At 41.2% G+C, this 19787-nt stretch overlaps 1 protein-coding gene across 1 annotated transcript in view; it reads right to left on the reverse strand.

The window, feature by feature from the left end:
- The window catches only part of Stam (signal transducing adaptor molecule), a 46217-nt gene extending 31785 nt beyond the window's left edge, over window positions 1-14432 (reverse strand). Inside the window, exons 1-2 of the mRNA XM_032884261.1 lie at window positions 14168-14432; window positions 1094-1178 (exon numbers count right to left, since the gene is read on the reverse strand). Of these exons, the coding sequence (XP_032740152.1) occupies window positions 1094-1178; window positions 14168-14207 (125 nt within the window). The 5' untranslated portion in view covers window positions 14208-14432. The remainder of the gene's footprint in view (window positions 1-1093; window positions 1179-14167) is intronic.
- Between the last annotated feature and the right edge of the window lie 5355 nt (window positions 14433-19787).

The following is a 19787-nucleotide window of genomic DNA, read 5'->3' on the forward strand; positions in this document are numbered from 1 at the left end:
TGTACACACATACACGCACAGACACACACAACTAAAATTCAGTTTAAATTTAGAAAATTTTAAGTGACTAGACAGAGGACATATTCCAGACAATCTTGGGGACCAAATCAAAACAAACCAGAGGCTGAAAGAAGGCTCTGGAGTAAAGGTACAGACTGACCCTGGCTATAAACTTCCTGTCTAGCCAGGCTTACAGGTTATGGAATCCTTGAAAGAGACTATAAGGACTGCATGGCAGAGCCAAGCAAAGGCTAGGACTATAGGATGACCACCGGAAGGATGAGGCGCAAACCGGACAGGCCTTCTGAAGGACTCCTATGTGAGTGAGACAATGCAATCTGTGTGTCAAACATGCAAATGATACTGCTCTGAGCTGAATGGTGTTGGACCAGAAGCTGAAGAAATCATTTATATACACATCAGTTAATCCACTCTGAAGTGTTTGGAAAGATTATCCTTTAATCGACATTTATCAGTTGACGATGTGAAGAATTCAAATATAATGAAGAAGTAACCAAGAAATAACAGTGATCTGGCATGAGTGAAAAGATGGATTTCAAAAAGAAAAGCACACGACAAGTGAGTACCAAAGCTCCAGCTTCCCAACAGCCCTGCCACCCTCAAGGCCACAGTGTATAGTAACTGTTTCTCTCAGGACCGAGACACATTCTGACTAGAAGCAGCTTAAGGGCTTATCCTGGCTACCATTCTTATGGTCTGGAAGATGCAGTGAGAGGAACACGAGGCAGCTGATTACACTGTATCTGAACTCAGGAAGCAGAGGGACAGGGTGTAGGGCCAGAGATAATCAATCCCTCAAGGAACATTCCCAGTAACCCATTCCTCCAACAGGGCTCCACCTCCAAGAGGTTCTAGAGCAGTCCCAAACAGCACCAACTGGAGGCTAAGGGTTCAAACACAGGGTGTGAGAGGATTATTTCACAGTCAAACCACAAGAGAGGGTACTCTAAACAGGACAATTCTTCAAACCTTTATAGTAAAACACTCTCTTTTTAAACTAATTTAGAACTGTAACATACTTTACTTTTCTAATTTTTCTTAATTATAAGGAGGATGAATCTTGAACACTCACCCTGTGCGAGATTGGCCAACCTTATCACAAATATCCAAGATGAGGCCCCAGTCCTCAGCAGTATTCAACTCACTGGTTGCTTTCTCTGTAGATCATAAAAGAATATTGTTATAAAATGTTATCACATTCAAATCACCAAGCTGTAACACAATTAAATCTCAGCATCAAACCCAAACAGTTGCCAAACTATTATTAATCAGATTTTATAGGCTTAATCTATCAGAAATCTTCCCTAGTCACACCTCAGTTGTTCTTCACTTCACTTGAAAGCCATTATCTTTCTTCGTTCAAACCTATCTCTATGTGCAAACAGACTACAGAAAGAAATATTTTTGTTTTCAGAAAATTCTTAGCCTTACCTGGCATTAAAAGAGACATGGACTAAGCACTGACACATACACGCACACCCATTCACATGCACAATAAAAATCAGGCAAAAACTTGATATATTATTAAAGACGTCAAGAGACAGGCAGATTGATTTTTAAAAAAAACAAAGGCAACATAAACATAGCAAGCTTTCTTAGCAGCAAAAGTTTTCCAGCAATACAGATATATAGGGTGGTATATATAGAAGGCATAAGAAAGGAGAACAAAGATAGGAATACTAAGCCTTAAGAACAAGGTTGTTTTATACTACTGAGTCACAAGGAACTTTGCTCTCGAAGTCAAAGAGCACAGAGAGAACTTAAAGGAATGGATGCCAGTAGAGTGACAGTACACCTCTAATTCTAACACTTAGCAGGCAGACGTAGGTGGATCTCAGTGTCCACGGCCTATCTGGTCTACACAGGAAATTCCTGGCCAGTCAGAGCTACATAGGTAAGACTCTCTCAAAAGAAAAAATAAACTGCAAAGAAGAGTGAATAGAAGCTGATTAAAATGTACGTTGGTCACTACTTGCCTTCCTCATGCAAGAGAGCTAGCAACTACCAGTAAGAGAAAGAGTGGAAGTTTGCTTTCTGGAGACCATACAAAACTTTTCTGGACTAGTAGACACCAGAATAGTAGAGATGGGGACAAAAAATGAAGGAAGTATTAATTCTCGACATAGCATGTAAGGAGAAAGGTGCCATCCCTCCACCCAACCAAACAAAAAGCTGGGTGAACTGAAAACGTGGCTCTTTCGAGATCAATCTTTCAGGAAAGGGAACTTACTGCCAATTGCTGATCCCAAAACTACAAAGATAGCAAATGGAAAGAACTCTAATGTAGCACACTCATCCATCTCCATAAGAACCAATGGTGAGCCGGAGGACCCACCCATACAACAGACTGATGGAGGCTCAGCGAGGACAAGTACCCAAGCCAGGGAATCGAAACCTCAGGGGTAAAATCACCAGTCCACACCTCTGTCATCTCTAACTGTCCGAATTACACAGTGAATGTATTTAAATGCACACACGCACGCAAGGAGAAATAAAGCCATTATGAAAAACCTCAGAGAATTCAGTTCTTAATACAACCCGTTCTTAAGAAAAATTAAGATCAACATTTTACTAATAACTAATCAAATTAGTTTTACCAGAGATTAACTCCCTTGAGGTAGGAAAATCCCTAACTTTGGCCTCCTCAGGCCCTCCACTAGAAGGAAGAGGAGCATCCTCTAGTAGCTAGAGTTCACCCTAGCTACCCTACCTCACATAATGGGGCATTCATGACGTTTATGAACCACAGCACAGGCTCCTTAATATACTTACCACAATGCCGCACCTCTCTGACTCACTGCTCAGGCCCATGCAAAGATCTCTAAAGGTCTCGAGTAGTTCCTATTCTCTAGTACATAATGTTGGGATTTTAGCAAAATTTTACAAGTCATACTAAAAGACAAAAAGACCTGAAAAGACAAGTGAGCTTCAGACTCCAACTGATGGATGGTAGAATGCTAGATTTAACAGTCTTTGAATTTTGAAACTATGTTTAATACGTAAGAACAGCCTATAAGAACAAGACAATAGAAGCAGATAAAAGTTAAGAAGGAATAAAAATGGTTATTTAAAACTAGAAATTATAGATAGGAGGGTTAATGAAATTTCTGTCAGTGAAGTGCTTTGACATGCATTCTTAAGGACTTGAGTTTGAGCCACAGTGCACACATTACATCATGTAATCATGATGATAATAACGATAAGCTAGGCACGGTGGTGCACACTTGTAATCCCAGTACTGAGGACACACATGGGTCTGAACCATAATACGCAAGTACTAAAAATACAAATCATACAGTGTTTGCTCAGACCATAATAGCATTAAGCGAGTAAGGAATTACTGAAGAATCCTAAGTACATGGAGAAAATACTTGATTTAATTAATTTGTCTTATTGTATATGTGCATGTGTATGTATGTGGGAGGTGGAGGACAACTTGCAAAGTCAGTGCTATGCTAATGCTACATAGATCCTGGAGCTCCAACTCAAGTCTCAGACTTGAAAGCGAACACTAAGCCATCTCACTGGCCCTAGGTTGGTTTGTTGTTGTTGTTGTTGTTGCTTGTTCATGTTCATTTTTGTTTGTAGGGGTAGGGAGTGTGGGCTTGTTGGAGTAGGTGTGTCCTTGCTGGGGGAGGTGTGTTACTGGGGTAGGCTTTGAGGTTGGAAAAACCCAGTCTCCCCCAACTCTCCCCAAACCCACCACCCTTGTGTATCAGGATGTAGCTCTCAGCTACACTTCTCCAGTACCATGCCTGCCTGCTGCCATGCTCCCTGCCTGATGGTAATGGACTAACCTAACCCCCTGAAGCTGTAAGCAAGCCCCCCCCCACCCCGATTAAATGCTTTCTTTTCAAAAATTGCCTTAGTCATGACATCGCTTCTCTGAAGTGAGAAGTTTGGTTTCTTTTAAAAAACCACAGACATATTATGAGAAAGTGATTTTGTTTTAATCCCAGGTGTGGCAATGTGGGGCTGCTACAGACTGTCTGCAGCGGCTGACTGTGATTTGCCTCTTGCTCTGGCTGGGGTGTGATTTTGCCAGCTGCAGATAGTTTCTTGGGACTGTGTGATGTTTGAAATTCCGGAACTGTCAGAAGATATATGAATGCTAGGGCCCTAAGAGGTGGTGGGTCTGAAGTGGGGCTGCTGGTAGGTTGGTTGATGGTCACAATTTGTTAAGCAGTCATGCACAAAGAAGAAATTGGCTATCCTGACAGTAAAGACCAAACTTGCCCCAAGAAACTCAAAGCCTCTAATCAGTAGGAAGAAGTCTAATGATAATGTCTCCCCATTTCTAACCCCTGACTTTATTTAGGAATCTCCTAGAGATAATACTCAAGTTAGGTAACAGCATTACTTGTAAACTATGAATAAATTCTTTCCATAGTTACAAATGCAAAAACTCCCAGCAATATGAACAAACTGAATTTAATAATGTTTAGAAAAATCACATACTTTGACCAAGTGAGGTTTATTCTAATTATGCAGGACTGGTTAAACTTAAAGGCTATTATCTTCTGCAACATGATTAGAAGACTTCTTTAGACTGGAGGGGATGCCACACACCTTTAACCCCACTTGGGGAACAACGGCAGGTGGATCTCTGAGTTTGAAGCCAACTAGCTCTACAGATTGAGTTCCAGGATAGCCAGGCTACACAGAGAAACTTAAAAAGACTTCTTTATGTGCTCTGCTCAGCTCAATAGGAAAGACTAAAACAAAATGTGGAGGCTGAGGAAGAGACTCCACAGCAAACCGACCACCAGAAAAATTTCCTAAGATGAAGTTCACGGTCAAGACCTAAATGTATTATCAGCATTTCCAGTATGTGCTTGATTTTTATTTACTTATATTTTTTAAGTATTAACCAGGGCGGTCAGCCAAGGATTATCAGCTGAGAGTGTTCTAACATGAAAGTGAAGAAAACACACACAAAAAAAAAAAAGTCGGAAAAAAAAGAAAAGATGGGAAAAAAAGGTTAAACAGAAGCTATGTTCAAAGGTCAAAGCTGCATACATGCACAAAGTAACTAGTTCTGACCACAACACTGTAATAAAGTAATGTGATACCATCATGATCTTCAACAACAGATTTCATTTTTAGCCTGGCACAGACCAACCAATAACACTAAGATTCTTATTTGTAGTGCTGGGCTTACTTAGGTTAACAACGAAACCCCTGGCTTCCTTCTCCCCAGCAGTCTGCTAAGTCAAGAACACTCCCGGCTCAACAGGTAAAGGAGGTGTCGGCAAGTGTAACAGCACAAGATTCTTTGCAGGCTTACAAAATGATCCATACCAGAGCTGTCAGCGTCATAGCATTGCTCAAGTTAGTCTCTAGCCCTGGACATCTAGAATAAACACCTTGCAACAAAGGCATCAGCCCGCAGGTGCTAGTACACACAGTACCTCTGCCTCACTGTCTCTATCACCACTGAGGTCTTGTAACAACAACATACATACATACATACATACATACATACATACATACATACATACATACATTCATGGGACTGGTTAATCTAGTAGCCTCCTCAGTTCAGCCCCTAATGGAGACTGCACAGTAGTCTTTAACACACCAGTCACGTAATTTCATGAAACAAGCAGTCATGGGATTTTAGAGGGCAGGCTCACTTTAGAATATAAACAAACAGCTCACTTTTGCAGGAACTAATCCAGGTTCCATAAGAACTACATCCATCTCTTCCAATAACGCAATTACTTCCCTCTAAGCTCCACCTTTTAAAGGGCCCATCACTACTTCACATTGCCACAGTGGGCACCAAATATCCAGTTCATGAACCTGAAGGGCATACTCAAACTACAATACTGATGCATAATCTTTTAATATGGAAAATAACAAAAGCAAGTTATTCATTAATATGTAAGAATAGACAAATTTCAAAACATTTTTGATTTCACTCTTAGGCTCAGAAAATGATACCTCAAAGCAAAGGCCTCATATGCAATTTTTTTCCTGCACCTCAGTCTTTCCTATCCCTCATTCTGTCATGATCGAAGCCATAAAATGACATTTCTTCTTTCCAAGGCTGCATTATAGAAACTAAAAGCCATTCTTCCCACAGCTGTAAATACTAGGATTACTCTAATCTTTCTCTGCCTGTCTGTCTAGGTGCTGGCCGTAAACTTAAGACCAACATCCCAGAGGTGTCCTGCCTCACACTCAGAGGAACTGCTACAGCAGAGAGGAGAAACATCTGAACTAGGTCTTGGTAGATTGTTCCACTCTCTCTATTACCATTAACTCACTGTTTTTCTGTCCAACCACCTTTCTACATAGCTGGGCAAATATCGAATTTTAGCATAAAAATGAACAGAACACCCCAGATGTCTGAAACTTCAGTAACACAGCTCCCATGTCAAGAAAAACTACTATCACATCAGTTTATTATCTCTTGTTAAACTGCCTTGAGCTCTTTTTAAGCAGCCCTAGGACTCACTAGAGTGCAGGTTAGCCCTGAACGTGTAATCCTCCTGCTTCCCCCATCCTAATGACCGTGCCCAGCTTAATCTGTTTTGATATAAGGGATACAAACTATGATACTATCTTAGAAATAGGATCACATATCCCTTCTCTACATTGCTAAGTTGATTTTTACAGAAAATTATAAAATCTAAGTATATATTCCAGAAAATAAAATGGATTTCTAGTCCATTCAGGTCATATCTGAAGCAGCTAACAACTACAGTAACAAAGGAGTTAACAGAGAGAGCCCTAATACAAAACAGGAAAGGGGTCTCAAAATGTTAATGATCGGCATAATTTAAAAGAAAAGTAAAGAGCAGTGGGGAAGAAAGAAAAAAAAAATCAAAGGATGTTGGACATGAGAAACCAAAAAGAAATGGAAAGGTCTTTCTTTCTACTTAAGGAATAAAGCATAAAGTAATAAAAACAGAAAAGGACAGTGATGAATACAGGCTAGCTGGTGAACAGACCACTTTGTAAAAAGCTGAAATAATAAGACCCAACTACAGAACAAGCTCCAGGCATCCAGGGCTACGCTGAGAAATTTTGTCTCAAAAACAAACACACACTCCAATAATGCCCTAAACTAGTCATATCATTTTTGATGCTTCCTTAAGATCAAATAGTAGTATAATTCTCCTCAGCTCTTAAAAAAATTATTTTCTAAATCAGAAGAATATAAATTACCAACAGCAACTCAATATGGTTTTATATAGAGCAAATGAACCAAAACCTATTAATTTCTAAGCTAAAACCAGGAGGTGGGGGAAACACAAGTCACACACATAAATAAACACACACATACATACAAACACACACACACACACACACACACACACACACACACACACACACACACATCCATACTTGCTTCTAAAGAATTCAAAACTTATGATTTGTTTTTCCCCTGAGACAGGATTTTTCTGTGTAACAGCCTTAGCTGTCCTGGAGCTCAGCTCTGTAGACCAGACTGGCCCTGATTGCACAGAGATCCCTCTGCCCCTACTTCTTCTGAGTACTGTGATTAAAGGCACAGGCCACGACAGCCGGGCCTATTTTATCTTTAGATTATCTCTGCAGTTGTAGTGGTTTGAATGAAAATGGCCCGGACAGGCTCATTGGAAGTGGTACCACTACAAAGTGTGGTCTTGTTGGATGGAAGTATGTCACTGGTGGTTGGTTTGAGGTCGCCATGTTCAAACTAGGCCCAGCCTCAGTCTCTCTCTCTCTCTCTCTCTCTCTCTCTCTCTCTCTCTCTCTCTCTCTCTCTCTCTCTCTCTCTCTCTCTCTCTGCTACCCACCAACCCAGTTGTAGAACTCTCAGCTACTGTCCAATACCAAGTCTGCCTCCCACTGCCATGCTTCCTGCCATGGCAATAAGGGACTAAACCTTTGAACTGTAAACAAGCTCCAATTTATGCTTTTCTCTCTAAGAGTTGCTATGACCATGGTGTCTCTTCACAGTAACTGATCAGTAAGACAACAGTCATAAAGAGAAGAGGAAGGATTTTCTAAAAGCTACTCAGTAGAATCACATGTTAATGCTTCAAATGAGTTTTAGTCTTAACAGAACTTTTTACTGATAAGCAGGTATGGTGGTTTGAATATATTTGGCCCAGGATGACACTATTGGAGGTGTGGCCTTGTTGAAGTAGGTGTGGCCTTGTTGGAGGAAGTGTCACTGTGGGGGTGGGCTTTGAGACCCTCCTCCTAGCTGCCTGGAAGATGGTCCTCTCCTGGCTGCCTTTGGATCAAAATATAAAACTCTCAGCTCCTTCTGCAGCACCATGTCTGCCTGGATGCTGCCATGCTTCCTGCCTTGATGATAACGGAGTGAACCTCTGAACCTGTAAGCCAGGCCCACATAAATGCTGTCCTTATAAGAGTTGCCTTTGCCATAGTGCCTCTTCACAGCAATGGAACCTAAGTAAGAAGGCAGGTATTTCTGATTTTCTAAAATGTGACTGTTGAAAACGTGAGGAAGTAAAGAAATGGGACAGGATGACTACCCATAACATCTTGCAGAAAAAGGATTGAAATTCTTCAGCTTCAAGATATTGTTTAAAACTGAGCAATGGAGGCTTGAGACTTGGTGTTAAAGTATGCTTATGATTCAGATACTGGGCTCAATCCTCAACATTCAAAGGCGAAGACCCAAGCTAGTGAAGAGAACGCTATTTAAGGCCACAGAGAGATCTATCTGACCAAACACAGTTGCATAAAAACAGTAAGGAGTAGAAATGTTTAGGAACGAGATGGAGGGCTGGAGAAATGGCTCAGTGGTTAAGTACACTGTCTAATCTTCCAGATGACCCAGGTTCAATTCCCAGCACTCACATGGCAGCTCAGTCTGTAACTCCATTCAGTCTGTAACCCTCACACATACAGGCAACAGGCAAAATGCCAACGCACACGACAGAAGGAAAAGAAGGAGGGAGGGAGGAAAGGGAAGGCTGCAGAATAAAAGAGAAGCCAGGTCAAACACAGAAGACCTCCACAACTATAATCCCAATATTTAGATACAGAGGCAAGAGTATTGCTTCAAACAACAGCCTGCTTTACATAAAGCTTTTTGGCCTGTCAAGTTTTCACATGAAGGCACAGGGGAGCCAGAAAATTTGAGTTGTTATAAGTCATCATGAGTTCATACTAGATGTAGATGTAGGATTACATTGACATTCTTAAAACACAACCATCAAACATCACTAGAGAAAGAGGAAAACAATTAGAAGCTTCTGTACTAATCTAATTACCTCCCCGGGTGCAGAAATGGAAGATGGATTCAAAGCGATTAAGATAAAACATATACACTATACCAGTATCCTAAAAGACACGGTGGCTTTGTCTATTACCGTCAACAGTACATCTTTGTGGTCAGGAATGTAGAAAAGTACAACCACGAAGTCAAGATGTCACACAGGCTACTGACCTATATAACAAATAACGACTGATGTCTACTCAAAAAAACAATGGGAAAATGTTAATAAAGTCTCAATACAGTTTTGAACATGCTGAAGTTGAGGTGTACAAAACATATCCAATACCAGTAAAGAATTAGAATATCAAGTATTTTGACAATCCTGATAGCAACCTGAGATAGTTTTATAACTACTTACAACACTAGAAAATGAATTCAAAGGGGTTTGATCTTATTTAATACAAAATTCTAAAGGGGCATTGAAGGTCAAAGTCAAGAGCTCAGGACAATGGTTCTCAACCTGTGGGTCTTGAACCCCTGGCAAACCTCCATCTCCAAAACATTTATATTATGATTCGTAACAGCAGCAAAACTACAGTTATGAAGTAGCATTGAAAATAATTTTATGGTTGTGGGGTCACTAAAATACAAATGATTTCATTAAAGCGTTGGAGCATTAGGAAGGTTGAGAACCACTGCTTTAGGAGAAAACTCATCGGACTGTGGTTTATGATGCTGACTGGACTAAGCAAAATAAGTAAAAAGTACACATAGTGGATGGATTAGCAGAATTCATGACATGAACTGGTCAAACAGTTTGACAAGGAATACATACTTTTTGAAAATTACTTAGTTTGTTTGCTTTTAGGTAAGGCCTTGCCATATATAATACCTTTAGCTGACCTGGAACTTACTAGGTAGACCAGGCTGTCCTCCAAACAATAGAAGACCACCTGCCTCTGCCTCCAGAGAGCTGGGATTAAAGGTGTTGGCCACCAAACCTGGCTACATTACTATTTGCTCTAAATATTAAAAGCAGCATTTATCCGAGACAAAGGAATAATTCAAAGTCCTATCTTATTGGCACTAGGCTTGTTTTTGCACAACTCTCACTTAGCAGGCAAAGGCAGCACTTAGGAGGGAAAGTGAGGAACATCTCAAGTTCTAGACTAATCTTGAATACACAGTGAGACCCCATCTCAAGAAAACAAGATTAGGGACTGACTCCGGGTGTGGGCTCCCTAGCCAATGCAAGGCCCTGGATCAGATGGATCTCTAGCACGGGAGGGAAGTGGGGAGGGAGGGAGGGAGACCCACACTCTTTATGTTTTAAAAGTTACGAAGGCAGAGGTAGGCAGATCTCTGAGTTAAAGGCGAGTCTGATCTACAGAGCTAGTTCTAGGATAGCTCAGGCTATACAGTGAAACCCAGTCTCAGAAACCAAAAGTCAAGATAAATGAAACATTATAAAACAATCAAATAATGAAAAGAACAACTTGGAAAGGTAATTTCAAGTTTCTAATAGACTGATTTTTAAGTGGTAACAGAACACCAAACTGACAAACTAGAAAATTGTCAGTAATTTATTACTAGATAAATTATGGGTTTTAGGAATTGCCCCTAAGGTGCCAGAGACAAGAACAAAACGTTCTTTATGAAGTTCATGCCACACAAGGCCATCGATTGATGAACTTAATGGCAATACTGAATACTATCAAGAAAATGAGTAAGCAGTCGTGAGTAGAAAACAACTGATGGTTTGCTTTAAGAGACAGGAACCAGGAAAACCTCTTTTAGAAAGTGAACTTTGAACAGCATCCCTAAATGATGTGATGGACATCAAGACCTTAAAATGCCTAAGGGAACATTAACAGAAGCAAAGAAAATGGCCACAAAGCTACAGATGCAGAAATGTTTGCAAAGTTCAGATCCAAGAAGCTTGACATGAGAATAAATCCAAAGATTGCAAATCTTTAGATATTACATATAGAAAGTCACCAGAGATTTTTGAATAGGTAGGTGACCTTATCCAGTATTTCTTAAAGATTAATGGCTTTTATAAATGAAAGCTTATTAGAGGGACAAAAGAGAATGAAAAATCCTGCCAGTCTCTGAGGGGGCTGAGGTGACTGAATGTAATATGAGATAACAAGATTCTGGATAAAGTTAGGTAGTGCCAAAAGATCTCACTGACAGAATGGGTGGGAAGTATGAAAGAACCAACGTGACTCTTAGACATCAGAACTGACTAACAGGAAAGATTGATGACTCAATCTGAGACCGGCTAAAAGGACAGAATAAGAAGTGGGAAGGGAATAAACGGGTTTTTGACATGCTTGTTTCTAGACTCCTATCGAAATCCAGTGGACAAAATCTCTAACACCTACCAAGACTATCTAAACTTGGGAGTAGTTGGAATATGCAAAGCGTTTAAAGCTAAGAGACTAGCTGATTTAAATCCTACTTCACAAACATAAAAAAAAAAATTGTTTTCTAGGTGCTTTTCAAACACTGACTGATTCTCTTACCAACCCTGTAAGCTAAGAAACATTGCAATTCTTTTTTTGTTTGTTTTTATTTGATTTTTTTTTGCTTTTGCAAATATCTTTTTGAAGAAACATTATAATTCTTATGCTCCATATTTAAGGATAAGTAAACAAAGGTACAGAACATCTAACAACTAACTTAAAGCCACATTGCTAATAAGCGGCAAGCCTGAAACCTGAATTTAAGCAAATCACTCCAAATTCTACTAAACACTAAGTGTCATAAGACTCTAAGAGAACCAAGTTGTCAATGGAGAAGAGGTTTTACTACTGCTCAACATTTGGACAATGCAAAAAAAGAGGGGTGGGGACGGACACTAAAAAGCTAAGCAGAAATCCAGAAAAGGGTTGGTGGCCTACAAACCTATGGATAAAGCACAGAAGGAAAATTTAAGACATCAATAAAAACCTGGATGAGGAAAACTTACTGTTGGAATTGGTAAAAACAAATCAGTAGGGAGCTTGATGTACAAATTATCTTTATAATTCAAATTGAATTTAAAAATCATGTCTAACAGGCTTAACATATTTTCAACTCAACAAGCATTTATTCAAAGCCAACTATGTAGGAGCCATCAAACAAGGAGCAAAATAAAGTATACACTGATATACAATGTTTAATTTAGTAAAGACAAAAATGTTGAAATTTGTAGGAGATGGGAGAGGGTGAAAATCACCATATTTAAACCCGCTAGAGACATTAAATCATGTCTGAAGACTTCTCAAGTCATGACTGGCTGTGAGAGGTTATAGGCACCGAGTGAAGAGCAAATACAAAGTTAACACCCTTCACGTGTAGAGCATAACCTCCTTAAGGATTTTACCTATTCCAAACCGTCAATAGCGTTCCGACTTATCAACTCCAGGTTGCAGGAATCAGCAAATCATTCAGGTCCAACAAGTTGGACTCTAACTTGACTTAAAGCTTGAGGCTATATATGCACAAAGACAGATGAAATAACACAAACAAAGCAAAGGCAAGAAGGGGCCTGTGTTGGACTGGGCGGTGCAGTGGCAAGAACAGGTTTAACGTTAAGAAATCCACCTGAATCCACTGCAAACGTGGGTTCAAAAAAAAGCAGAAAGAACACATGTTAGGGGTTCCATTCCCAACACCACAAAAACAAGCAAGCCAGGAGAATGTAACTGTGATTGGTTAGCAGAAAGCAAGATTATGTAGGATCACTACAGGTGCTGGGAACAGAAGCAGCCAAGTATTGCTTTGCCCTAAAGACTGATGGAACAGATTGTAGACTGCCAAAGGGCCTCAGCGAGATGGGCTTCATGGTTGCGTCTCTTGTCAATGAACACTGTTCAGTAAGTACTGGTGCTAATAAGCACTTATTATACACAATTTCCCAGCTCATTACTTATTTAGCATTATTGATTATTCTATCCACAGCTCAGATTCAGGACTTTCAATTAAATCACAATGAACCAGGCAGGAAGTTGCAGTAATAGGATTTCCAGTTGGCAAAATTTACAATTCACCTCTAATACACAAAATTCATAAAGTAACTCTCACAAGTCATCCTTACATTCTTTTACGACAGTTATGGTTGAATTCAACCTATGGGACGGGATGGTATCGGTTCGCTTTCATTCTACACTATGGAGCCAGTGTAGTTCTACACGCGCGTTCAAAACATCCCCAAATTCTCTTTCAAGAAATTCAAATTTAAGCCAGAAAAATAGTTAGCCTGCTAAATGGGTACAATCGGTACCCAATACCAATTATTCAGACACCAAAAATTTAGTATTTCAGACCCCCTTCCTAGAATCAAAATCCTCTTCCACACTTCCCCAAAGGCAAAGGCCCAGTCTGAAAAAGACATCCCGATGGCTCATGACTTCAATGGCGTTTCAGTTGTTGCCAAGAGATCTTCATCCTCTTCAACATTTCAACCTACCCATACGTAACCAGACCTCTGTCCGCCAGGGACCGTTATAAGGGCTATTAAAAAGCCCTTTAATAACCTTACCTAAAACATTTTGCCAGTTCCTGACGCTTTTCCATTGGGCCAGACAAACACTTTGGCGACACAGCTTATAATCAATCTGCTCAAGCCCTTCGCACTTCTCCCAGAAGCCAAGCTCCAGCGGCAGATGGCTTCGTCGTCTGTTCCTCCCGAGGCAACCCTTTACCCCAAATCCCTTAAGCGGTCCCGTCAAAGCTCCCCCTCCCCAAGTCCCTTACCAAGGCCCATTGGAGAGGTTCTAAGTCCCATTTCTTTCAAAGAGGATGCGCCAAGCGCTCAACCTTCTCCCAACTCTGAACCAAGGGGCCCCGGGAGAGAAGAACGTGGGCTCGGCCTTGGGAATTCAGAATGAACGAACGTAGGGAGTGGGTGGGCGGCGTGGGCTTGTGGTCTCGGGGGTTGAGGGACTCACAGGGGACGGTGAAAACACTTACCAACATCCTGGTCGAAGGGGTTGGTGGCAAAGAGAGGCATGTCCGCTGCGTGCCGAGGTGTCCCCAGGGACTGCCCCTCGACACCGCGGCACTCGAGATGTGACGGAGAAAGGAGGCCCCTCAGGTACAAAAACACTAAGGGAGATTGCCAGTGCAGGGTCCTTCTCAGCCCCTCCTCTCACCCACCCCCAGCAACAGAGGAGGAGGCGGCGGCGGCGGCGGCAACAGCGGAGAAGCTGGACAGGCCCCCGCGCGGGGCGTGTCGGGAATCTAGGCGACTTGAGGGCTGCCTGAACCGTGCTCGCTCCAAATCTGACCAGAACCAGACCCACGCGAGGAGCCGCCTCTGTCGCTTCCTCTGCTGAGCTCTCGCGTACGCGTGGGGTTAACGGCTGTGTCCTCAGCTTTCCCATTCCCCGGGCGTCTCTGGAGGATGGGGTCCTTCAGGCGCACCGAGGCCGACTAAGAACCTCTGGAGTGAATCAGAGTCTGGGAAAGGGAGAGGGTTCAGTTTGGGTCCAGCCAAGCCCTTAATTTTTAACTCCTTGGGTTTACTGGATGGGTTGTTGTTGTGATTTTGTAATCCCTTCTAGAAGATCAGACAGTCCTTTGGGTTATCCAAGTAAAATGTGGAGCGCGCTGGTCTGAGGGGTCAAAGGAAGTCGCTGGGATTGGAGTCATGTGAGCTGGTGGAACTGGCTGGAATCCCTAGGAGGGGAGTGTCAAGGCGCGCAGCCTCTGGAGAGGCTGAGGTAACGCTGGCTCCTGACCCAGCCTGAGATCAGAGGGAAGCTTTCTGGGTGTCGGCTCCGACTGACTAAACGTGCTGTCACTGGGTCGCTGGAGTGACTGGAAGATTAGACCTTCGCGGCCCGAGCGAGATAAGCACCCACACCCAGCAGCAGAAATAAAAAACAACCATGAAAAATGGAGTCAGACATTGATGGCAACTTACGATGTTGACTTGGTGATCTTATTTATACCTGTGAATGTAACGCACGCCCCCCCAACACACACACACACACACACACACACACACGCCCTCAACATCATGTGAAATCTAAAGAATCATCTCTTGAGAATATTACATAAAGTTAGCAAGCCAGTCTTGCACAATGAGATTATGTAAAATGTGCCCGAATAGGGACTCTTAAAAATGAAGCTTACAGATACATGTCAACAAGATTTGTATATCAGTAGTGACAGTTTGCTTACCAAACAATTGAGGCCGAATTTTGAAGAGGAGCAAACTAAAGCATCAATTAATGTTTTCAGTCAATTAAAAAAATAAAAGAATCAAAGGGAAACAAGTTTGCCTGACGGGATATAAATTAACAGCATTCTTAAGAGAAACAATGGGGAGTATATAGTGAGCTTTTGGAAATGTGCCTTTGGTTCCAGGAATTCTGATTTTTAAAAGTTACATAAAGACAGTCTTTAAAAAAATCAAGATATTAATGGCAGCGTTGTTTACAGTATCAACGAACTGATGACCACTAAAATGTCCGACACTCAAGAGACTGGGCACACTCCTCTCAATGTCTGTTTCCTCGTTTATAAGAAACGGAAATAAACTATTGAAGATTAAATAAATTATGAGAAGCAAATCCCCTGTAGTAGTGTCTAGCACATAGTGAGCACTCAAGTGCAATCAATAGTTATAATCGTACTGCTCAAATAGAGTGTCCGATATCAAAAGTATTTAGCCATTGGAAGTAACACTGTAGATCTGTATTTGCATTGGTACACATCTGAGTACATGAAAATCTAAAAGGTGGTAAAGACTAAGGATGTGGCTCAGTGATGGAGAACTTGTTTAGCATGCAAAAGGCTTTGAGTTCTGTCCTTAGCACCGAAACAACAACAACAACAACAACAAAAGCCTACAACTGCATATGAAATGAATTTAAATTCTGACAACAGTCTGGATGAAAATATGAATGACACGATTATCTCTGGATAATGTTTTGCTTACGCATTTTATGTTTTCCAAGTAGTTTAATGATGAACATGTTTTTTTTCTTTCAAAAGGGTGGGATTAAAATATAAAGACACAACAAATGTCATATGTTAAAGCCACCATTTTCTTAACAGTTGGAAGTGCTTGTGAGAAGTTGTGAGTCCTTATAAAATCTTCCTGCTGTCCGTATGGAAAGCAGAGTATCAGCTCTCAATAGACTTTCTCTTGACTTCTGTTCTGACAGAATTAGGTGTCGACTTATCCATTTAAAGTGAGGGACCTGTGCCTTGGGTACCTTATCATAATTGCCCTGGCTCAGAGCCAGATGGTTATGAAAACATATTTGGGCATGATCATACTCCAGTAATGAAATGTAATTGTTGTTAGCAAAACCACTACTTTTCAAGTTTTAATCATCAGTATGTGAAAATTGGAATAGCATACATATACATGGTATTGATAACATTAACAATGCTTTCTGACCTAGAAGAATGACTTTGCTATTAGGCACCTTTATGATGTAATATGCTATTGAATAGAGGTTTTAAAAATAAGAAATGTTATACGTACAAGAAAAGCCAAATATAAAACGTGGCATGGGTTTGTATTTTGGAGTTAACTTGTCATATGACCTAAAATACTGAAATTACTGAATAGTTTTATTTTTAATAACAGTTCCTTAAAAGACATTTTAGAGACTTCATTTCATGTTAAAATGTTTGTGTGATGTTTAATAAATTCCACAGTTTATTTTGAAATGTTATATCCCTTTAATCGATTTGATTTTTAAAACCGTTCTATATTATAAACAAAGATACCTGTGTGTAAAATGGAGTAGGTCCAGGAAAAGTTTCTGTTGCTATAATAACCCACGATTAACACACTCAACCTACCTATCTGCAAACCACTCTATATTACAGAGTGATTTTTCTATAAATGTGATATCATTCCTTCCCAACTCTCATATGATTCCCCAGTCAGCCAATGATTCAATAAACATGTAATAACTCCTTATATCTCTGAGGTACCTATATGCTGGAAATATTATAGGATACGTATCAGGAAGAGAGTCCTTAAGTTATTGCCCGATTATGGGTGTGCAAAGAGGCTCCTGCCTTCAAAGTTAATCCATTTTTTTTAAAAATAGAGCAAATGTAGAATTATTAAGAAAAAGTGAGAAAGAATGGGAGTGGGAGGTGCTCCAAGAGAGGAATCCCTAACCTTAGAACTACTATTTACACCCTTAACGCATTGGCCCTGATTGACCCTTTACTTCATATACTCTAGCTTTTTTCTGAACTATGACAGCTGTCCGGATGTCCCATATCTTCCATATCCTCAAACAGACAACTTTTACCACTCTTGTTTTATTTAGAAATCTCTGGACCTTCTCTGAATCCCCACGTAGTTACCGCTGATAAAAGCCTTTTCTAATTCAGTACACAATGGATAACGACACATCATAAATTCTTGCTAATTAATTGATTGAGTGGTCACTTCTACCATAGCACTCAGTGGGGTGATATTTGTTCCAGATATTGATTTCTACGTAGCACATTCTAAGGGTAGCCTCTTAGTGTGAGAATGATCATTTATTTTGCTAACGCATCAAAAGTTTGGTCAGACCTCACCACGAACAGCTTGCCTGTCCTCCACACGGCGTCAACAGGACTGGTACAGTGCCTGCGATCATTACAGCTCATTTTCAATATTTAACGAAGTTGCTCAGAGTGTGTCTGGCAATGGATGCTGGAAGTTGGCTGAGTCATTGAGGCTGTCTGCCACACCAACTGCACAGAGCACGCTGTGTATCTGCTTGGCTTCTCCCAGCATACTGAATGGACGTAAGTTAGAACGTTTCAGGAGACAAGAAGAGGAAGCTTCCAATGCCTTAAGGTATGGACCGGGAGGTGGGGATAGCATCACTTCAATCATACTCCATTGTAGCCACAGTGTCTACACTCAAGGACAGAGAACAAAATTTACTTTTTGGTGAAATTAGTTTCAATGAATAGGGGGGCATGTTTAAATGCTACGACAATAGTGTATCCTCTGGTTAAGCATTCTGCTTTGGATTATTATCTGTATGCATTGGCTTTTCATAGTTGGTTGTTCCATGGTGTTTATTAAATGGGATAAATGCAATCAGCCACCATTAAAATGGCATATACTGCTGTTACTGGCCATAAGGACGTAAGGAAATCGGTACTTCCTTTACTGTAAGCAAAAGGAAACTGGGCAGGGGGATCATGTGTATGGGATAGATATGAAATGTGGCTCCAAGGCTCATGTAACCCCCTCTGGTGATGCTGTTGAGGACGATCAGATCATGAGGATAACAACCTCATCAACGGACAATGTTCACACTGAACAGGAAGTGAGGTCTGGTTGGAGATAGCATAGTCTAGTTCAAAATCCCGTCTTTATCTCTAGCTCGGCCACCGTGAAGTGGCAGCTTTGGGTTCTTCTTCTCACAGCCCATGAACAATAGAGCCAGCTAGCGGTGGGCTGAGGCCCCTGAGGGTGTGAACTAAAAAAACATATCTTTCCTCCTTCAAGGTTGCTTATTTGAGGCACTTTGTCCCAGAGACGGAAAAAGTCAGTCTTAAGTTTACGGCTGATTTCCAACATAAGCTAATAGCAGTATAAAACAAATGGGGAGGAAGCAGGAAGTGTGCGTTGAGCCACATAACAGCCAAGGACTTCCTGCTGGCCCACAACTGTTTTTCTGAACTGAAGCAGAGAACCCAAATGGTCAGAATGTAACTGTGATGGTTTGAATACGTTTGGCCATGGAGTGGCACTATTAGGAGGTGTGGCCTTGTTGGAGTAGGTGTGGCCTTGTTGGAGTAGGTGTGGCCTTGTTGGAGTGGGTGTGGCCTTGTTGGAGTGGGTGTGGCCTTGTTGGAGTGGGTGTAGCACTGTGTATGTAGGCTTTAATACCCTTGTCCTCACCCAGTCTTCTAGCAACTTTGAAGTGAAGCTGTGTAGGTTTCTCAGCTCCTCCTGCCCCACACCTGCCTGGATGCTGCCATGTCCCCACCTTGATGATAATGGACTGGACCTCTGAACCTGTAAGCCAGCCCCAATGAAATGTTGTCCTTGTAAGAGTACCTTGATCTGGTGTCTGCTCACAGCAGTAAAACCCTAAGGTAGCACTGAAGAGAAAAAAATCAGAATGGGGGAAGCCAAGAGACGAGTGCACAGCTTAGAGGTTTCGTCCCATGCTTACTCCCTCCTCCTTCTTTTGACATCATATATCTTTGCAAGAGCTGGTGGCAAAACAGAATCACACATTCAGCGGTAGGATAGCAAAAGACAGGAAGTATCTGAGTCCCACTCTCTCCTCTGCAGGATCCTAGTGACCCAAAGATCTCCTGGTAGGGACCTACTTGCTAACATTTCCACCACCTCCCAATAATGTTAGGACAAAGCTCAGGCCTTTATCACACATTGATATGGGGGGGAGGGGGGTGACACATGGCCCAAACCCCAAAGATGCAGTACCCCAAAGATGCAATATTTAAAAGTGGAAGCCTTTATAATGTCCAGGGGTCAACAAAAAAATTTACTGGACATATGACAGAAAATGGGAATTAAACAAAACAGTCAGAAGAAACAGACCCCAAAATGAAAGGATGTCTCAAATATTGTAGGGAT

Source organism: Rattus rattus, chromosome 14 (genome assembly GCF_011064425.1).
Source record: "Rattus rattus isolate New Zealand chromosome 14, Rrattus_CSIRO_v1, whole genome shotgun sequence".
Classification (NCBI taxonomy): Eukaryota; Metazoa; Chordata; class Mammalia; order Rodentia; family Muridae; genus Rattus; species Rattus rattus.